Source organism: Haliotis rubra, unplaced genomic scaffold (assembly GCF_003918875.1).
Source record: "Haliotis rubra isolate DU_JTF1 unplaced genomic scaffold, ASM391887v1 Scf54, whole genome shotgun sequence".
Lineage (NCBI taxonomy): Eukaryota > Metazoa > Mollusca > Gastropoda > Lepetellida > Haliotidae > Haliotis > Haliotis rubra.
Window position 1 is genome coordinate 787607 of NW_025767235.1, and position 22525 is coordinate 810131.

At 46.8% G+C, this 22525-nt stretch overlaps 1 protein-coding gene and 1 long non-coding RNA gene across 2 annotated transcripts in view; one reads left to right on the forward strand and one right to left on the reverse strand.

Annotated features, from left to right (window-relative positions):
• The window catches only part of LOC124253369 (ras GTPase-activating-like protein IQGAP1), a 168804-nt gene that overhangs the window by 84343 nt on the left and 61936 nt on the right, over positions 1–22525 (forward strand). Inside the window, 4 exon segments of the mRNA XM_046687119.1 lie at positions 14952–15130; positions 15784–15874; positions 16751–16797; positions 16799–16912. Of these exon segments, the coding sequence (XP_046543075.1) occupies positions 14952–15130; positions 15784–15874; positions 16751–16797; positions 16799–16912 (431 nt within the window).
• LOC124253370 lies at positions 632–21702 on the reverse strand. Its single transcript, XR_006892191.1, has 3 exons — positions 21661–21702; positions 7841–7843; positions 632–729 (listed from the first exon to the last, which is right to left on the reverse strand). It is a non-coding gene; the product is annotated as an uncharacterized LOC124253370 (long non-coding RNA).

Consider the following 22525-nt stretch of genomic DNA (forward strand, 5'->3'; position numbering starts at 1 on the left):
GTCTAAAAGGCTCTACACTGTCAACGTACCTCGCAGCACTAAGTTCAGTGATAACTATGAGGACGGGTGCCAAGTTAACTAAGACACCAGAGTTACTCGCCTTGCTACGCTCTCTCCGATTGGAGGATCAGAAACAGAGATTTCGCGCTCCAGCATGGGATCTGAATGTCGTGCTTCAACACCTCACAAGTGAGGCTTATGAACCATTGGAATCGACATCGTATGAATTCCTGACACAGAAAACAGACAATTCCACGTCCCTGCACTCTCCTCCGTACTTGGACCTCATGATACGTTGGATTTATCACTATGCCCAGTCAGAGCTTTCAAAGTTTACTTACAAAGATCCAAAACGAGGCGACGAAAGTTCAAGCGCTTATTCATCCCTCTATCTACAGCGACACAGACCGAAGTCTCTCGCACTACGATATCCATATGGATCAGAACTGTCATACTTCGCGCCTACAAGGCTGCAGGACTCGACCCTCCAAGAGCATCTAATCCTCACGAAATCAGAGCACTAGCATCAACACTCGCTCTACATGGGAATTGCTCGCTGAATACCATCATGGAGGGCTGTTTCTGGAGATCGGACATGGTGTTTGCTAACCACTACCTGAGAGATATCGACACCGAGGACGTCTCAGGCATTCACCATTTCGGTCCCTTGGTCCTCGCACAGCAGTTGACAGTTCCTCGTAGACGGTGAGACATAGTCTCACTATATTACTTATGTAATTATCAGCTTACAACTCTACGGAGTTTTTTGCTTAGTTTATATATATAACTTAAGGCTATGTTAGTCTTAAGCCCAGTACTCGTTTTACTTGTACAAGTTGGGTTGCTTCTCCACTTTGGAGTCGCCATATTTCTATATTATTATAATATCATAAATACCCCCATCTATGGCATCTGATAGAACTTATGTATGATAGCAGCAGAAATTAATTTATTTACAGTGCCATTATGAAGTTCCCATAAGGGGTTATTATACGTAAAGTCACTAATTGAAATCCAAAGTATCTTTTCCCACCTCCGGTTCCGTCGGATTCTACAAGCAAAAGAGCATGAGTCAGGATAAGGAAAAATATGTCATTTTCTGAATAAAATTGATATTTTATACTTATCCTGACTCATGAGGTAAGCCCTCCCATCCTCCCCACATGACACTTTGGATTTCCCTGCAAATTCAAGTGTCGGGCTCGTTATAAGGAGAGAGTGAAGCATGTGGCATACAGTGGCGCCGTCTTTCCCGCCAGTGGGAGGCAAAGAGGGGCAACTCTTGGTGAGTAGTGATTAGTGATTTTACGCATGTTTCAATTGAAGGGAGCTTCAATAGGGAGATACAAGTGTTCCACTATGTTCGCAAGAAGAAGACAAGCAAAAGAGCATGAGTCAGGATAAGTATAAAATATCAATTTTATTCAGAAAATTACATTTTTATTCAGAAAATTACATTGCTATTTTCTCCTTCATGAGGAATCCCCCTGTGTTGATGGTGGTATGAAGGTGCAACATATATTGCTTTTTACAGAGAGAAATCCACTTCTACATGACAGTTCTATTAATGCTGGACCATGATTTGGGAGCAGTATTGCCCTGAGTCCGCTTCTGCTTTATGTTTTGTAGAGAGATGATAATTGGTCCTGTTTTTCAAGAGCTTTCCATTGATAATCTGTGTGGTTACAAGACAGTGTATGGTCCATCTGGAACGTGGCTGTCAGTACTGGCAGCATGTTCCATTGTTGTTGTAGCACATGGTTGTGCTGATTCAGCAGGTACAGACAATGGAAGTAATTGGCGACTAAGCCCTTTAACTCATCAGAATCAATTATGCCACAGAAGACTACAGATGAGCCTGGAGTACATATACATAATTTGTTTATCATTGACGCCCATTTCACAGTGTTCATGTCTGTGCATACGAATCAATAATTAAGCTGCACATAGGACAGAAATGTCAGTGGAACATCAAGCTCTGTTCGTTAGGCCTCGTGTTGAATGTATTGCCCATGATGTTAACAAGATTAGAGAGACTATCAGGCGAGTGCTGCCAAATTGGTCGACTTGTCCCGATGCTTGCATCCCCTAACAAATAGCTAATCCATTACATGCTGTATTACGGTGCTGAGTTGAATTACATGACATTTACCAGTGGGCTGTCTCGGTGATCGCACCCATGATGGGTTCTAGTGCCTCACGGTAATCGACACACTAAATCTCTGTGTATGAAACCCAGTCATTTTCTGTCCGTTATTGAAGCATGGGTGTAATCAGGCGAATCCGACTGATAGAGATGTATGTTTTTTTAGGTTTTTGGCTGTTTTAGTTATGGAAGAGAGTGACTCGTCAAATGGGATTGAGAAAGGGTATTGATTCAGAACCTGGAGAGCCTAAGGCTTTATAATGGTGTCATAGATGAATAACACATTTCCCTTCATTGATATTGTAAAGTACAATATTGAAACTCCGTGATGTTTGGACCGCTGAGTCAGTCTGTGTTCACGTTCCATGTGTACTACCAAGTCAGGTGTATCCTTAAAGAGATCCGCGCTCCGGTCCCACAGGACAACGCATGGAACGCAGTAAACAACAAGTACGATAGACGGGCCTATGAACGTATTTGTAATGAATTCGAACTGAACCCGAAGACGGATTGGCGTTTGCCGGGACCGAACCACGGGTTGGGTAACCCCATCGTTCACAACATGCACCTCGTGGATGCCAGCGAGAAGTTGAAAGAATGGGGATACAAGTCGTATCATCACCTAACAACCAACGAGTGGGATGATCGTTACATGGCTTTCGACAACAGCAAGGATCACCGAGTCTGGAGGTTCGAGCAGGGGCCAGCGGATGACTGGGAAAAGTTCATGTTGGACACGTCGAAAGGGTTCACTCGTGCCGGGGTAATCAGGTTAAAAGCGACTTCGATTCGAACGCGACGCGGTGGGCTGTTGGGTGCGCAGATGCAAACGCGTTCCAACATCCTCGGTAAGGGGACTGCTTACGACGCTCAGAAACAGTTCGTTGTCAACGTTGAGGGCCTCCCCGAGTTTTTTTATCCAGGATTTGACGCCCCCACCACTTGGTGTGCCACTGCTGCCGGCAGGCATGGGGGTACCCCCTGTCAATGACACCACCAGGGTTGATATGATGAAGCCCAATGCAGTCAGAATGCTGGCGATGGTGATCCCTTGCTCCCGGAACAGTATCTGAATCCTGTCAGCTAGCGTGGTGTCCTGGTAGAGGACTCGATCAACGGTTTCCCGCGCACGGCTGACCTGGGATCGAAGCTGGTCTCGGAAGGAGGATGCCGTTTCCAGCCGGGTCTTCCTTTCCTCTTCCAAATTACGTATTCGTTCCTCGATGGTGGCTTTCAGAGACTCGTCCTCAGTTTCACCGAGTTTGGTCTTTTCATGGGCGATGTGGTCGTCTATCGCGTCCAGTTTGGCCGTGTTGTTCACGAGATGTCCGCGAATGGTTTGCATGGCCTTGTCCAGCCCCCGTGAGTTCCCGAACGGTAAATTCGAACCGGGTAAGGGTTTGTTATGGTAGGTGGCCAACAGCTTTTCAATGTTATCAGTCATGTCTTGATCCGATGTGGCGCCCCTGACGTCTTGCAGATCTTGAACTGCCTCCTGGGGAAGGGCTTTAGGTCGTGCGCCCCCGTAATCTAAGAAGCCTAGTTCATCGCGGATAAAGTCACTCCCATGGCGACTGCCGAGTGTTGATAAGGCAAGCGGTTCTCTAGTGCGCTTATTCATGAGATCGATCTCCGGGCGACCCCTCAGTCGCAGCGTGCCATTGTCATCAACAAAAAACTTGGAATAGTCTCGCCCCCACGGCTCTACGTAATTTTTATCCCCTTTTAACGTGTGGGCGCTGTTGGGTGCGCAGATGCAAACGCGTTCCAACATCCTCGGTAAGGGGACTGCTTACGACGCTCAGAAACAGTTCGTTGTCAACGTTGAGGATGCTATCAATGCTCCAGTTGATCTACCGAGTGCCATCAAACGCTACCAAAACGTGTTGGAATATGCCAGGTCGAAAGTCGACTACGTGTTCGACGTGGGACTGTACATGGCCCCGAGCGATATGCAACTGAGAGTAAAAAAAGTGGTGGGCTACAACAACGAAATAGTCATAGCCACGGCGGACCAAAAGTTGGGTGTCAACCTCGATGTCAACGTCCCCCACGTCCCACCACCCACGACCAGTGAAACGGGTATAGTGGCGCCACCCCTGGAGCCTAGGGTTCAACCAACACCCCCTGTGGGGTCACCCCCACAGCAGCAGCACATCGATCGTAAAACAGCCCTGGTGGTTGGTGGGGTAGCTTTAGGACTTATTTGGTTAAAAAATCCTTAGCCGCTACGTACACCAGACCCGCCACGGCGACGATGGCTGCCCACAGGTTTTGACTAAGCCACGTGGCAGTTTTAGCCAAAGCATCCAGCAACCACGAGACGATGCTACCCAGGATGCCGGGTAGGGCTTCGGCAGCCTTACCAGCCAGTTTAGCCAGGGCCTCCCCGAGATTTTTTATCCAGGATTTGACGCCCCCACCACTTGGTGTGCCACTGCTGCCGGCAGGCATGGGGGTACCCCCTGTCAATGACACCACCAGGGTTGATATGATGAAGCCTAATGCAGTCAGAATGCTGGCGATGGTGATCCCTTGCTCCCGGAACAGTATCTGAATCCTGTCAGCTAGCGTGGTGTCCTGGTAGAGGACTCGATCAACGGTTTCCCGCGCACGGCTGACCTGGGATCGAAGCTGGTCTCGGAAGGAGGATGCCGTTTCCAGCCGGGTCTTCCTTTCTTCTTCCAAATTACGTATTCGTTCCTCGATGGTGGCTTTCAGAGACTCGTCCTCAGTTTCACCGAGTTTGCTCTTTTCATGGGCGATGTGGTCGTCTATCGCATCCAGTTTGGCCGTGTTGTTCACGAGATGTCCGCGAATGGTTTGCATGGCCTTGTCCAGCCCCCGTAGTTCCCGAACAGTAAATTCGAACCCGGGTAAGGGTTTGTTATGGTAGGTGGCCAACAGCTTTTCAATGTTATCAGTCATGTCTTGATCCGATGTGGCGCCCCTGACGTCTTGCAGATCTTGAACTGCCTCCTGGGGAAGGGCTTTAGGTCGTGCGCCCCCGTAATCTAAGAAGCCTAGTTCATCGCGGATAAAGTCACTCCCATGGTGACTGCCGAGTGTTGATAAGGCAAGCGGTTCTCTAGTGCGCCTATTCATGAGATCGATCTCCGGGCGACCCCTCAGTCGCAGACTTGGAATAGTCTCGCCCCCACGGCTCTACATAATTTTTATCCCCTTTTAACCCATCGTAAAACCCGTTGACGGCCTGCTTCAAGAGTTCGTTGCCTTGTGTGAATGTGGTGTCATCCTCGAATGCCTGGGCACTATCATCCCACATATCCTCCATAGGTATGTACTCAGCCATTATTTAGTATTAAAACTTATATATTTCATTTATATAACAATGTACGGTAGAAAACTAGATCCTTTCAGAAGATCAAGAGAGCCACTAGGTGTCAGAGCCGTGGGCCAGTCGGTGACCATCACCAACAATCCCAGCAAGATAGACCAGAATCAAACGCTGCTGGTTAGATTCCCAAACCTTGGCGAGAATGACCTCATTGTACCAGGCACGGTTCGACTGGCGTTCAACCTCACGCTGACCTCCGACAACGACAAACGCGAGCTAGTGCGGAACGTAGGTCGAGCCATCATCAAGAAAACCACTATCAAGATCAGCGGTAATGAGGTGTTGAGCATCGATGACAGCAACGTGTTTCACTGTTACGGGGACCTCTGGAAAAGCGAGGGAGAACGCGTCAATGACGTGTACCAAGGTATCAGCAAATCCACCCGGTTACGCATGGGGTACGGCTTCACGCAAGACCAGCTAGACAAGATCACGGACGGTGAAAAGGCCATCGCTCAAGTGTACGGGAACAGGTTCTGCTTGCCGCTCGACTTCGAGTTGCTCACGGGACACGCGCCGTTTTACCAGGCCGCGCTGGGGGATAGGCTTGAATACGAGCTAACGTTTAACGACTACAGCAAAGTAGTGCGTACGCCGAACGGTGATGAGGCCAGTTATACCATCGACAACATCTCTCTGGAGTTCGACATGGTCACTAGCCCGGAGCTGGCCAGGCAGGTTCGAAGTCAGTACTCGGGGAAGATGGCCATCCTATACGATCGCATACTGAGGCATAGATCAGTCGTGCGAGATAAGAGCGACACTGTGTGGAATATCAACCTGAACGTGCCGGCGCGATCGATGAAAGGTATCCTGGTCGTCCCAGTGGAGGATTACGAGCCGTTCCGGAGGGACAGCGAGAAGTTTTTCAACCCCGAGATTGAAAAGGTGGAAGTGACCATCAAGGGCGTGCCCAACCAGCTGTTCAGTCATGGTATGAGGCCATACCAGCAGTGGGATGAGATAAAAAAGCTACCAGCCATCAAACAACACCCATACATACAGACCTATCCTCCGTGCAGATCGGTGAATACCTGACCACCAAGTACGCGCTGTGGTTGGACATGCGATCCACGGATGACGATAAACTGCACGGTAGCGGGCGCCGCATAGACAACGGCAGCGAGGGGATAACTATCCAGATTACCAAGAAGGCTCAACCCGCTGACAAGTTGAAATTATATCTGTACGTTATTATGGACGCGCAACTTAATATAGACAATGGGAGATTCGTGCAAGCCATCTACTGATGGCGGCAAGCCATCTAATGGGTGCAGGCCACTGCCTGCTGATTTGCCCCGCGACCCACACTGCGCAATAGTGTGTGGGCAGACTGGCTGTGGGAAGACCGTTTTCGTGCTGGATATGTTGGAGGGATACTACAGGGATGTATTCGATAACATCGTTATCATGTGCCCTACTCTGAGCATGAATAAAACGTACACGGAAAGACCTTGGGTGATGACGGACCCGGACGTACACAAAGTCGACCCGGGAACACGCCTGCAGGACTGGTTGAAGGCTCTTCACGAGAAATTTAAAGGGGAGTCGACGTTGTTCTTACTAGACGACTGCAGCGCTAATCGCGAGATAACAAAAAAGAGAGACGTGTTATCGTACCTGGCCTTCTCTGGCCGGCATGCAAATCACAGCGTCTGGGTACTAACGCAGAAGTTCAACTCAGTGTTGAAAGACCTCAGGGAGCAGACGCGATGGGTGGCCTTATTCCACTGCAAGGACAGGGATTCGTTCGAGGAGTGTTTGAGAGAGAACGATGTGATGAGTAAATTAGAACGGGAACGGGTGAAGAAACAGCTCGCTGAAACTGAACACGCTAAGCTCGTGCTCAAGACCGACCAACCCGTGGCCTATAGGGTGTTTTAGCTTAGCAAAGCTTAGCAATGCTTAGCAATGCTTAGCAAATGCTTAGCAAAGCTTAACAATGCTTAGTAAATACTTAGCATTTAGTTATAGCTATGGTATTTGAAGTGTTTGTCGTGTGCAACTTAACCTTCATTTCCCTGTGTTTTGCCTGCATCGGGTATTATATAGTTAAAACTAAAACTTACTTGTTACATTATAAGATGGAGTGTGAGGAATTGCTAGAGCAACTGTTGGTGCCAGTGGACGATGACAAGCGTGAGAAACTGGTGGCGTTGGCTGTTGGTGGTAAAGCCAAACATTACTTTGGGGACTACACTCCTGATAAAATTCACAAAATGTCAGCCGAAGAAATCGATAAGCTGTACGCTAGATACGAGGTTAGACTCGGGGCAGAAATGACAAAGACACTAGGATCGGCTATGACCCAGATATACACTGGTATTGCGTCATACTTCCTTCCCATCCCCCCGGAGCGCCGACTTTACCTGTGGGAGGACCTCGAGAAAGACCCTTTTATTGAACACGCCTTGAGCTCTATCAGCTGCGAGCTGTACCACAAATACGGTATGTTGTTAGCCCCGGTGATGGCGGCGATTATCACAGCAAAGCATTGCCAATTTGAGAGGAAAAATAATAATAATAGTATAGATGGATGCTGCACAGGAGGAGACACCAAAGTTGGGGGAACCCCAACTGGAGGAGACCCAGACCCCTTCAGAGGAGACGGGGGAGACCCCCAAGGAGGTGAACCCTCCCGAGGTAAACCCCCCTACAGTCACCAGGCAGAAGAACCCTAAGAGAGTAGCTGCCGGTAAAAAAAGGTGGTGTAACCAACATAAAATTATCACGGTGACTCGACTCTTGTTGGTTGTAGGCGTAACTGCTGCCGTGGCTATCTCATGGTTATATACACGACACAGTGAGGGAAACCCTCACAGGGATTCCGGGGAGCCCCCACAATTAGAGGTCAACCCACATATCATGTTATAATTTAATATTTTATATCATATACATAATGTCTGAGGGGAAAACGTTCGTCAACGACGCATACCACGCCACAGTGGTCGCCAGTCTAGCCGTAGGGTACTCTCGGTTGACTAAAATGGTGCTTAAACAACCGACTATCAAGCTAGATTTTAACCTGCAGGATATGGGTATGCTGATAATGAACCTTGGTATGGCGATGGCTACAAAAGACATCCTAGTAAAATAAGGGATACTACCTGAAAATATTATGAAGTAAATATAGGATGGCTACGATTGCCATGATGGTTGGTGGTGCATTAGTAAATGCCCTAGCTTTTTCTGGGAGTAATTTCCTCTTCTCAAAACTACGAGAGTCACCCGCGGCTGAAATACAGGAAGAAAGGAAGCGACATAACCTCGCTATTGAGAAATTACAGGCCGCACAATCCGAGTACGCTAAAAAACGCCTCCAGAGGATCGATTACATTAACGAACAACTCAGGCGTGAAAACCATGCCGTTCAAACATTCCACGATGTCGACGACGCAGCGAGAGAATACTACTTACTAACTGGTAAACGGTTGCAACCACTCAATAAACCCACACTCGCTCAGTACTACACACCATCCAAGGGGCAAATGGACCATGAACTGGTCTTCATAGCGCTGGGTATAGCAGCGACTGCGTTGGTTGCGAAACAATTAGACTAAATACTCATATAAGTATGCTAAACATGAGACCTGCTCCATACCGATGCGAATACATACTTATGGGGAAGAAAGAAGCCTGTGATAGGAGATGCAGGACTGAGGGGTACTGTTGTTTCCACATGGGAAGTCCTAACTACACGTGTTCTGTGTGTGGTATAGGGGTTAAAGGGCACTACTGCCTATGTAAAGCGAACGTAGTCAGACATCATCTCATCTTCGAGAATAAAAAGGCCTACATAAAAGAACTTAGGCAACTTCTCAGGATAGCAGTGTAAGGCTGGAGGAGTTACCTCCCTTTGGCAGTGGCCCAGTTAGAGATTATGCACACCTACGTATAGCTATGTTTGTGGAAATTGAGTCCAGGGAAGGTTGCCTGAGAAGCTGGCAGATGGATGTGGGGAAAAGTATAGATATCAGTGTCCTCAAACCCATGATTGTTAGTGAACTATATAAGGGGTGCTCGTTTACAATCATGGTAAAAGTAGGGTTTGATGTGCCATGGGCTGGGCACACTTGGAATTACTTTGATGGGGGGCGAGTAGATGTGCATGGGGATATAGATATACTTGTTGACGACTCGTTGCAAGTAATACAAAACACCCTACTATGCTGCGCATATTCCGGGTGGGTCGAGGGAATAATCGATAAGGTGTATCTAGATATTTACTAATTTTTTACCTTTACGGCGGCCCAATTAGAGATTGATCTTCTTAGGTGTGTACGCAACTATGACTACTGTTGGTGAACTTAGGCGGATCGCCAGGCAGAGAGGTGTTATCGGTTATTCTCGAATGAGGAAGCCAGCCTTGTTGAAATTATTAGGTTTAGAAGCCCCTCCCACGGTAAAACAATTAAAAGCTCAAGCAAAACAGCTTGGGCTCACGGGTTATTCAAACCTGGGGAGAGCCGGGTTAATCGCATTGTTATCACATGCCCCCGTAGCAAAACCTCCCACTGTAAAACAATTAAAAGCCGAGGTACGTAATTTGGGTTTAGGTGGGTATTCCCGTATGAGGAAACCACAGCTTGTAGAACTATTACGGCAGAATAGAGCTATTGACCTTCGTGCGCACTGAGCGCACTGTAGGCAACTATTTGAGAGGCTGGCGCATGCATGTTGATAGGAATATAGACATCACAGATATCAAGCCTCTGATAGCTGATAAAATAAACCAGGAACTAAACAGTCTGGGAAGTATCAAATTTCAGATCACAATGAAAATGTCGCTCGATAAGCAAGTGGGGGGAGGGGTCACTGAGTACGTTCAGCCTTACTTCAGATGTAGGCAAGAGGTCGTGACCCATATAGAGACCATAGACGCATCAATCGATACCAGTTTTCAGCAGATACGAGAATATCTAGAACGCTACACACACTTGGGGTCCGGGTGGGCTGTAGATAAAATCATTAATGTCTATCTAGACATAGCTAACTACGTGCCGTTCAGAGGCGGGTCATACCTAGACTTGCCCCCCTACTATAGGAAAAAACATGCCATGGTCAACGTCAAGAATAGAGGAGACGATTGCCTGAGGGTAGCTATCAGGTCAGCCTTGTTTCCAGCTGACACTCATTCAGACAGGCTTTCTAGCTATCCCCAAGACGATGGGCTCAACTGGGATGGTATAGATGAACCCACCCCCCATATCCCAGATAACTAAAATAGAAAAACAGAATAATCTAGCTATAAATGTCTTTGGGCATGAAGGTAACACAACAATAGTGCACAGAGTAAGCCCAGTGTTGGGGAAATGCGTTATCAATATATTCATGATCCAGCGAGGTGACAAGTACCACTACGCGTGGATAAAACACTTTAGCAGGCTGTTGTATGACCAATCGGCACACAGAGAAAAGACCCACTTCTGCGAACGGTGCCTACATGGCTTCACACGAGCTGATTTATTAGAATCCCACCGGGAGGATTGCCAAGGTGTGGGGCAGACGGCTATACGAGTCGACATGCCTAAGGAAGGTGATAATATCCTAAAATTCGGTAACCACAAGAACCAAATGTCTGTTCCTTATATCATATAACGCCGACTTTGAAGCCTTGGTCAAACCTGTTGAGGCTGCCGCCGGCGGGGTTGTTGGGGATACTCCCAGTGCTCTACCCACAGGTGAGAGCTTCACACAGAAAACACAGGAGCATGAGGCCTGTGGGTTTGGATACGTGGTCATCCGATGTGATGGGGAAACGAAAGCTCCTGTAGTGTATAGGGGTCCTGACGCGGCTGAAAGGTTTCTAAAGTGTTTGCAGGAGGAAGAAAAAATTATTAGGAATGCACTGTATACAGTCGCCCCCATGCGTATGACCAAAGCCGACCGGCTAGCCCACGCCTGTAGCACTAACTGCCACGTGTGTGACTCACCACTTAACGGTGATTCGGTAAGAGATCACTGTCACGTAACCGGTAAGTATAGAGGCGCCGCTCACAGCGCGTGTAACCTCAAGCTTAGAATCATCCCTAAGACAATAAACATCCCCGTGGTCTTTCACAACTTGAGAGGGTACGACTCTCACTTAATCATGCAGGCCATCGCGAAAATCGATGGCAACCTGACGTGCATCCCCAACAACATGGAGAGATACATTTCCTTCAGTTTAAACGGCCTGAGGTTCATCGACTCGGTTCAGTTCTTCCTGTCGTCACTCGACAGTCTGGTCAAGGCCAACGATACCTTCCCTATTACCGATCGCAATCTGACCGACTCGGTAATATCCCAAGACGATTACTCACACGCTATTAATGTATGGAATAAACTGGGTTGTAAGAATCTGGGTGACTATCACGACCTGTACTTGAGGACAGATGTACTGCTGTTAGCCGACGTATTTGAGACGTTTAGGCGGACATGTTTCAAGCAGTATAAACTCGACCCCGCATGGTATTACACCAGCCCAGGTCTGTCGTGGGATGCCTTGCTGAAAAAGACCGGAGTTAAGTTAGAATTACTCACAGATAATGACATGCACCTATTCATTGAGAAAGGCTTGCGAAGCGGGATCTCCATGGCAACCAAACGATACGCGAAAGCAAATAATCAATACGTGAAGGGTTATGACCCGAGCAAGCCAACCAATCACATTCTCTACCTCGACGCCAACAACCTGTACGGCTGGGCCATGAGCCAGTATCTACCCACAGGGGGATTCGAATAGGCGTCACCCATTGATGTTATGAGCATCGCACCATATTCGAACAAAGGTTATATCCTCGAGGTTGACTTGGAATACCCCAAGGCATTACACACATCACACAACAGTTACCCCCTAGCCCCCGAACGTATGAGGGTTAACCCAGACTGGATGTCTGAGTACCAACATAACTTGTTAGGTGGGCGGGTGGCAGACGTTGAAAAACTTGTGCCCAACTTAATGAATAAGACCAAGTACATAGTTCACTATCACAACCTACAGCTGTACCTGTCGTTGGGTATGAGGCTGACCAAAATACACAGGGTGCTCATGTTCAACCAGAGCCCATGGATGGAGCCCTACATCAGAATGAACACAGACCTCCGACAGCTTGCCACCAGTGACTTTGAGAAAAATCTCTACAAGCTCATGAACAACTCGGTGTTTGGTAAGACTATGGAGAACCTCAGGAAACGCGTGACCATGAAGCTGGTTCGATCGAATGAGGAAGACAAGCTCAGGAGACTGATAGCCAGTCCGGGATTCAACCGTAGCAAGATATTCACCGATGACCTAGTTGCCCTACACATGAAGAAAAGCCACATAAAATTCAACCGGACTGTTTACGTGGGGATGAGCATCCTCGATTTATCCAAACACCTGATGTACGACTTTTACTACAACAAGCTTAAGAAACAGTACGACGACAGGTGTGAAGTGCTGTACACTGATACGGATTCCCTGCTGATGGAGATTCGAACCGAGGACGTGTACGAGGACATGAAAAAACACCTCGATTTGTACGACACCAGCGACTACCCCAAGGACCATACACAGCACGGTAAATAAAAAGGTCGTAGGTAAGATGAAGGACGAGTGTGCTGGCACGCCCATAGCCGAGTACATAGGTTTGAGGCCTAAGATGTACTCCATACTGAAAGCCGACAATGGTGAGATCCGGAAGGCTAAGGGTGTTAAGAAGTACGTTGTTAAACAACACATCAAACACGCCAGATTCAAGGAAGCCCTGTTCAAGACCCGTACCTTTAGACATAAAATGAACACACTTAGAAGTGATGGCCATAGGATATACGGACTGACTATAAACAAGACGTCCCTGTCGCCGATGGACACTAAACGTTGGATAGCTATTGATGGGATAAACACGTACGCGTACGGGCATGAGAAAATTGAACCAAGAACATAGGTATATAAATACCCTGTCGAGGCGACATGTCACGGAACCAGAATAAGTTTGAGGCTATTTACTACAGCCCGCGTGGGTACTGGAAAGGAGCTAGCGCTGTAGATAAGCTGGCTAAAATGGCGCGAGTACTGCCGGAGGAGGCCAAAGCGTGGCTTGAAAAACAAGCACTTTGGCAGATCTATTTGACGCCACCACGCTACATGCCTAGAAGGAAGTTTGGTATTAACATACCCAATAGCGTTCACCAGGCAGACCTACTGTTCCTACCCCACGACAAGAGGTACAAGTATACCTTAACCATAGTGGACGTAGCCAGTCGCTACAAGGAAGCCGAACCCTTGACTGCGTAAGATTCGGCCCAGGTAGCCAGAGGATTCGAACGCATATACAAACGCAGTCCGCTGACGTGGCCAACAGAGCTGCAAGTTGACCCCGGGCGGGAGTTCATGGGTGTCAGGTCACACCTGTTAGACAAACACGATACAAAGGTCAGGCGTGGCACGGCTGGAGCCCATCGCAGCCAAGCCATAGTTGAGAGATTCAATAGAATTTTGGCTGAGCGCTTATTCGGTCATCAGTATGCGAAAGAGATGACCACCCCGGGGAAGCGATCGACTGAATGGGTCGCTAGGTTACCCAAGGTGGTGTCAACAATCAACCATGAAGCCACCCGTCTCACCGGCAAGAAACCGGCAGACGCTATCAAACTAAAATCAATAGTGGCAGAGTCGGCTGCTCCATTGCGTGGGAAAGAGAAACAGATACCAGATAGGGCCCTAGTAAGGTATCTATACCAGCCGGGGGAACACGAGGGTGATAGCCGTAAGCGAGCCACCGATCCTATATGGTCAGTCAAAACTTACAACATAGATAAAGTGGACATGAAAGCAGACGAGCCTAACTTGTACTACTTGAGGGATGGGCCAGGTAGAGGGTTTGTTAGAGCGGAATTATTGATCGTACCGTACGGCACAGTGTTACCTCCAGTCAACGCGGCATAGCGGCACGTGGAGCGATGATGCAATCCCAGGATAGACCCGTTAAACCGACATACTTCAGCCATGGCCCCGGTAGCTCAGTCGGTTAAGTGGTGCGGCTGTGAGGTATAACATTGGGCGTTTGTATCCCGCTGGCGTCCCAAACTTTTTTATAGTAGGGGGTAATGGTAGCTGGATCAAGGGTCCGACCAAAGCCTTATTTCACAAATAAGGCTTTGCAGAGGCTTTTGTTGGACCTGGTCCAAAACCCCCATTGTATATACTACTGCGGATTTCCACCAATTTTATTTCAAATTGATCAATTCAAACCCCCGTTCGATGACACAATATTAAGTTTTCAGCTGAAAATAGATTTTCTTGTTGCCATCCCTGTGGACAAACTTATCCATCATCGATATGTCTTGATTAATTTCGATTAGTTACACTTGTTTAACTTTTGAAATTTATTCATATTTTTGGAGTGTTAATGTTTAGCAATCATGAAACATTTGAAGCCAGAAATTCTCTACTGCTTGCTCACTACTTTGTCTTCGTTTTTCCAGTACACGCTGCCATCATTGCCATAAATGAAGCCATTGACAAACAAAGTGCGGCAGAGACAATGTTGGCGCTGCAGAACCCGTCCGCCATGCTGGTCACACTCGACATGGCCAACATGGACAGCTATCAGCAGCTACTGTACGAAGCCAAGCAGACCAAGATGGAGATCTCGAGGAACAAGGTAACCTAGAGCTGTACAACATATCTTACATGGAGGGTTATGGTGGCAGTGTGCCAAATAGCCGCTGGCCCGCTAGCCCGTGGCTAGTAAATCTCAACAGTCACTGGCCCGACTGGATATCGAATTTCATGGGGTCACTTTGTAAATATATCACTCTCTCCGACGTGTTAAGTTTTAATCACTTTTAAATCATGCAAGATTATGGCCTGATAAAAATGTTCATTATATTAGCAGCTTAATGGTGACACATTGAAGTTATTTGAGCAAAAGCAAAATGTTTCAGAAATTCAGAGATGTGTTTTCTCATTTGTTTTTGATGGTATTTTACCTTTGTGTAATCATTTGCTTAGTTTCTAAATTCAAATTTCGGGCTAGTGAATTATTTTGTGGGCTGGTAACTTTCAGGCATAGCTAGCCCGACTGGCTAGCAATATCTGGACACAATTTCGCACACTGTATGGTAGCCAGTTCCAAGATAACTGCTCCCTCTGAGTGGAGTATCCATGTGGCATATCTTAGTGGGCTAGCACTATAAAACAGCATTTATTTTACATTGTACTACTTTTGTTGAGTTGTTTAAGGAATTAATATTAATGATGATGGAACTATGTCCTGTTTTTGTAGAATTTATTTAATGACGTATCATATTTCAGAGCATGGACACTGAGCGACAGTTTGAGCATGACGTGTATGACGAACTACTGACGCAAGCAGAGATCCAGGGAAACGTTAACACTGTGAACAGTGAGTGAACAGCATGACTGATCTCCAAACAGGGGAGACTACTCAGGACGTTTAACTGTTTGGGTAGTATTGCAAGTTGACTTATGTTTTGACCCAGAATGAAAGTGAAATAATGCACATGGGGTGGTGGAGTAGCCTAGTGGTTATAGTATTCCCTTGTCACACTGAAAATTGGGGTTCGATTCCCTACATGGCTACAACGTGTGAAGCCCATGTCTGGTGTCCTCCGGTCTGTATATTGCTAAATGTGGTGTTAATCACACTCATTCACTCACTCATTATCAATGCTTGTTCGATATCATTGCACCCATACCACTAACAGTATATGCTCAACTAAACTTGGCCGTCATATTCATATGTAAAACATGTCTGGTTTCAGAGGTAAGGTTACAATGTTTCCATTTTATTCATTGTGGTTTTTACTCAAAACCTGTGTAGGTTATTGTACATCTAGTTAGATCATTAACTATTTCATTCTAATGTATGGATGCTTTTGTGTCAGAAGAAGACAGGGAATTATTTTTGTTAGCTTTATTTTGGTTTAAGGTAGAGAAGCCCTTTTGAATAAATTTCAAAATCATAAGATAACAAGAAGAATATGACGACTTTTTCATAAACTTTTACCTTACTTACTCTGTGATTTGAACTACAAGCTTAGGATCCTGCAACAGTTAAGGAACACAATTCTGCACATTAGTACCTCTGTGATATCTACCAGTAGATGGTATAACACAGAAGTCTCTAAGGTTAAAGAGCATAAGTTCGTAAAACTGGACATTTAAATAAGTACAAATAGTCAGTAGTACTAGGCATGGTACGGTGTATATTCACTACAACTGTAATCGACACGAGTGATACATGATTGTTGTTTCCCAGCATCCTCGGCTGTGGGGCACCTGCATGAAGCTCTCCTGAAGTCTGACCCCCGCCCTGGTGCTGGCGGCCCTCAAGGCGCCCCATCTCGGACTCAGGGGTGTCAAAGATGAAAACATCATGTTCTACATTGAGAAACTCAGGCAGGCTGCAGAACTCAAAAAGGTAGATTTACAAAACATTTATTTTTCCTTATCCTGACTCATGCTCTTTTTGCTTGTCTTCTTCTTCTTGCGAACATAGTGGAACACTTGTATCTCCTTAATTGAAGCTCCCTTCAATGTAAAATCACTAATTAGTACTCACCAAGAGTTGCCTCCCTCTTCCCAAATGCGCGGGAACGGAGGCGCCACCTCTGCCCACATGCTTCACTCTCTCCTTCTTCGCCCAGTGAGCAGGATGTGAGAGCGCCTGTGTCTCCCTACACATTATATCCTTTGATTATTCTTAGTTAGTTACCTCTTAAAGTCATCTATAGAGGTTTAGCTAGTATCCTTTCAACATTATGTATTGATATTTATTCGTGTTTCTACTGTTTATTTACGGGACGCCGTGATTGTTCAGTAGATTACGTTGATGAAAATCTGTACTGTTTGCAGGTTACGTTTTTCTGCTGCTGATCCGCATTTAATATGCCCTAGCTGTACTGCGCCATGTTCATTTTCTTCACGTTGCAGTTGCTGTACTAATTTATCCAATTCTGCCTTTAATAAATATTTACTTTGCGTTTTGAGACGCGCAGCAGATAGGTCACGAAGCAGAGTTTAGCCATGGCTGATACACCTGAACCCTCGCCAGTCAACTGCTGTCGGATCGACCCCTCCCGCCTGGTGTTCCGCTAGAGTTACCCTCGAGGAGAGGCGTGGGACGCAGTCCGCCATCTCCAAGAAGCGACCTGCATCCCCAGACATCCCGTCGTCGCAGCCGAAGACTAAGAGGGCTTCTACTTCATCTCAACGCAGACTCCGCACCCCCAGGGCAGCGTCTACCTCCAAGGGGAAATCGACGAAGTCTACTAGAACCTTCTCAGCCGAGATTGTTCCCGCCGCAGAATTGGGCCTGTATGATGATCAACCGATCATCATACCTGATGTACATCGAAAGAAACGACCGGTGTCGGCAACAGTGACGTCAGCGCAGATCAGCACGCAGCCTGATGTACCAACACTGATGTCCGATGATCTTCCTGAGGGTCCCGTCGCTACCAATGCAGAGAGAGGGCAGCAACTACTTCATTGCAGACCGTCCCAGATGACCTGATGATGATGATGGAAGACCGCTACGGTCTGGAGAGGCAACCAGCCTTGAGCCTTCACGAAGGCTCCAACGTAGACGTCACATCAGAGGGACCCCCCGTCAGCGAAGCTACTACTACGAAGCCAGCGTTGAAGAAGCCACCTTCGCGAAGGTCGTCACAGCCCACCTCCACGAAGGACCCAGATGTTCAGCATTCGCGAAGGACAACTAGATCGCCACCTACTTCGGACTCCGATGATCAACGCTCGCGAGGAGGTTTGCGAAGGAAGATCCTCTCATCCCCGGACTCGGACTCGCACTCCCCGCGAAGGTCAAGTCGTCACTCCCCAGGACCGGACTCAGATGAAGGCACAAGAAATCGACGATAACTTCAAAGTAATCAACGATGCCAAGACTAAGATGTACAAGATAGACGACCGCAAGCTAGTTCAGATTGAAACCATGACAAGAAGAATGTTCTTCGGCCTTAACAGATCAAGAACGGTTAATGAAACTCTCATCACCAGATTCCGAGATTCTACATCAGAAGACGACAGAATGATATACTCGGCCCTCCTCATGCAGAAGAAGGACCAGCAGTTTTTAACGGATCATCTTACATCAGTCTCCGCAGCGATAACTCTGGCTCGTCGTCAAGGTCTCCTCGCCTCCTGTAATTGGGGTGAACAGTTTACTTCTTCACTCTATACAGCCCCGTGGTCAACGCCGTCAATCTTCGATGGAGGTATAGATAAAGTATCTGAGGAAGTCACTAAGGACTCAAGGGAAGTCCTTATGATAAAGTCGATGGATACGCTAGCTAGCGTCATCAGGCAGACATCGCAGAGATATTCAGGAAGATCGAAGTTCACCGGCCTACAGAGAGCATGGGACAGGAAGATGGCAGGCTCAAGAGGAGGAAAAGAATCTTTTCGACGCCCATACGGCAATTACAGGGGAGGATCTGGAAGAGGCAGGGCACCCAGAGGCTGGAGTCTTCCACCCCCAGCCGTTCCAGTACAACCATCACAAGTGGGTGGATGCCTTCAACTGCACTGGGAGAACTGGGAAATTCTACAGGATCCGTATGTCTCCAACATCCAACAACACGGATATCGCATCCAACTACAGGCCATGCCACCACTTACAGTCAACCCTCTCAGGTTCGACTTCCAGGCTCAACAACTACCAAAGTTACGAGAAGCTGTGTCATCTCTCCTAACCAAGCAGGCCATAGAAGTACTGGATCAAGTAAACATCGAACCAGGCTTCTACTCCCCAGTTTTCCTAGTGCCCAAGAAAAAACTCCAAGGAAAAGTTTCGACTCATCTACAACATGAGCACGTTCAACAGAGATTATCTACGCAAACATCTACCTCAACTACGGCACCTAGTTCGTCCCATGGACTACATGGCCAGTATAGATCTGCAGGACGCTTATCTACATACATCCCGAATCCAGGAAGTACCTACGGTTTACACTAGACGGGTTGCATTACCAATGGAGAGTACTGCCATTTGGAATCTCATCGGCCCCCTGGTTGTTCACAAGAGTAACGAAACCTATCGTCACTTACCTACATCGTCTAGGGCTACAAGTAGATCAAGATCCACAGCGTCTCAAACTACAGTTAAACTTCATCATCAAGCTACTAACACAGCTAGGATGGTTAGTAAATCTACTCAAGTCGGACCTAGAACCTACGCAAGATCTGCAATTTCTAGGCATTCGATTTCTCACGACACAGAATCGTATCGTCGTACCAGAGGACCGATGGCTCAAGATCCAACAGACCATCCCACAAGCCTTACTCTCTCCACTACCACCACGACAATGGCAGAGTCTGTTGGGTCTCCTCACGTCAGCCCAAGACATGACAGTCAGAGGCAGACTACAGTTACGTCCGTTACAGGTCCTCATCAACGCTCATCTCGACGACCCACAACCATTCAGTCTACCGAAGTACGTCAGACCCCATCTACTATGGTGGACCAAGAGGTCGAATGTCTGAGAAAGGCATTTATTTAACAGAGCCGGAATTCAAAACCCATCTCTATGTAGACGCGTTGCTCCAAGGTTAGGGAGCTCATCTCGCCAACCGGACGGCATCAGGGTTATGGAACCAGCAAGAGAGCAAACTGGACATAAACATGCTAGAAATGCAAGCAGTAATCAACGCCCTACTACATTGGAGCAACATTCTACAGAGTGCGCATCTAATGATTCACACAGACAACTCAACAGTGGCGTTTTATGTAAACAAACAAGGCTCAACGAGATCATTGAACCTATTGACTCTATGTTTTCAACTGTTCGATCTAATCGACGATCTCAACATACATGTCAGAGCATGTCACATTCCAGGAGCCAAGAATGTACTAGCAGACGCACACTCTCGGCCCCATCTACCGTCACCGACAGAATGGATGCTCCATACAGAGATATTTGCACAAATTATCAAGGAAATAGGAGCTCCGCTAGTAGACCTATTCGCCACTCGCTTCAACAATCAGCTAACAACATTCGTATCACCAGTCCTGGATCCACAAGCATGGGCAACGGACGCACTAAGCATATCCTGGGAAGGCCTCAATGCGTACGCGTTTCCGCCACCAGCGCTAATTCCAAAGGTGTTACAGAAAATCAAGCAAACTCAGAGCCTCCAACTGATTTTGGTCGCGCCCTACTGGCCAGCGAGAACGTGGTTTCCAATTCTAATACAAGAAATCGGACAACCATACTACAACTACCAAAGCGCTCGAATCTACTAGTACATCCTCACACCAAACAAGCGCACGGAAACCCAGAAGCATTCCAACTTCACGTATGGACTGTATTAAAGTGTGTCTAAACAAGAGAGGTTATTCAGCCAGAGCGGCGAAAGCAGTTACGCTTGCTTTACGCAATTCTACGCGCAACTTTTATGTTCATTCCGATTGGAGGATCAGAAACAGAGATTTCAGGCTCAAGCATGGGATCTAAATATAGTGCTCCAACACCTCACAAGTGAGGCATATGAACCACTGGAATCAACATCATTTGAATTTCTGACACAGAAAACATTGTTCCTGTTATCTCTAGCAACGGCAGCCAGGATGTCAGAAATTCACGCACTAGATTATGAGAGAACACGTTTCGATGACAATCAAAACATCGTGCATATGGGACTACGCTGGGTCAACCAGACAGATTATTCCATGTCCCTGCACTCTCGTCAATTCTCGGACTTCATGATACGCTTGATCTATCATTATGCCCAGTCAGAGCACTCAAAATCTATCTACAACGATCCAAAACGAGGCGACGACAACTCAAGCGGTTATTCATCCCTCTATCGACAGCAACACAGACCGAAGTCTCGCGTACCACAATATCGATATGGATCAGAACTGTCATACTTCGCGCCTACAAGGCTGCAGGACTCGACCCTCCAAGAGCATCTAATCCACATGAAATTAGAGCACTGGCTTCAACACTCGCTCTACACGGGAATTGCTCATTGAATACCATTATGGAGGGCTGCTTTTGGAAATCCGACATGGTGTTTGCCAACCACTATCTGAGAGATATCACCACCGAGGACGTCTCAGGTATTCACCATTTCGGTCCCATGGTCCTCGCACAGCAGTTGACAGTCCCTCATAGACGATAAGATATAGTCTCACAAGATTATTACTGTATATATCATAACAGTGCTATTTAGCTTATAACTCTACGGAGTTTTGTGCTATTTTATATATATATCTTAAGTCTACATTAGTCTTAAGCCCAGTACTGATGTTGTATGTACATTGGGTTGCTTCTCCACTTTGGAGTCGCCTTATACTATTATTTTTATTATCATAATATCTATATATTGTAGTACCCCATCTTTGGCAGCTGGTAGAACTTAGCAGCAGGAATTATATTAATTACAGTGCCATTATGAAGTTCCCGTAGGGGTTATTACATTTATAAATCACTAATTATTAAAATCCAAACAGCAGCAGAGTTTACTAGTAAATACAGTGCCATTACGAAGTTCCCATAGGGGGGTATATAATGACGTAAAATTCACTAAAGAAATCCTAAAGTGCTTTTCCCACCACCTTTTCCGTAGGATTCTACAAGCAAAAGAGCATGAGTCAGGATAAGGAAAAATATGTAATTTTCTGAATAAAATTGATATTTTATACTTATCCTGACTCATGAGGTAAGCCCTCCCATCCTCCCCACATAACACTTTGGATTTCCTTGAAAATTCAAGTGTTGGGCTCGTTATAAAGGAGAGAGTGAAGCATGTGGGCAGAGGTGGCGCCTCCGTCCCCGCGCATTTGGGAAGAGGGAGGCAACTCTTGGTTAGTACTAATTAGTGATTTTACATTGAAGGGAGCTTCAGTTAGGGAGATACAAGTGTTCCACTATGTTCGCAAGAAGAAGAAGACAAGCAAAAAGAGCATGAGTCAGGATAAGTATAAAATATCAATTTTATTCAGAAAATTACATACTTGTCAGTATTTCATCTTGAATATGAGATAGCCTCAACACATACTGCCTAAGAC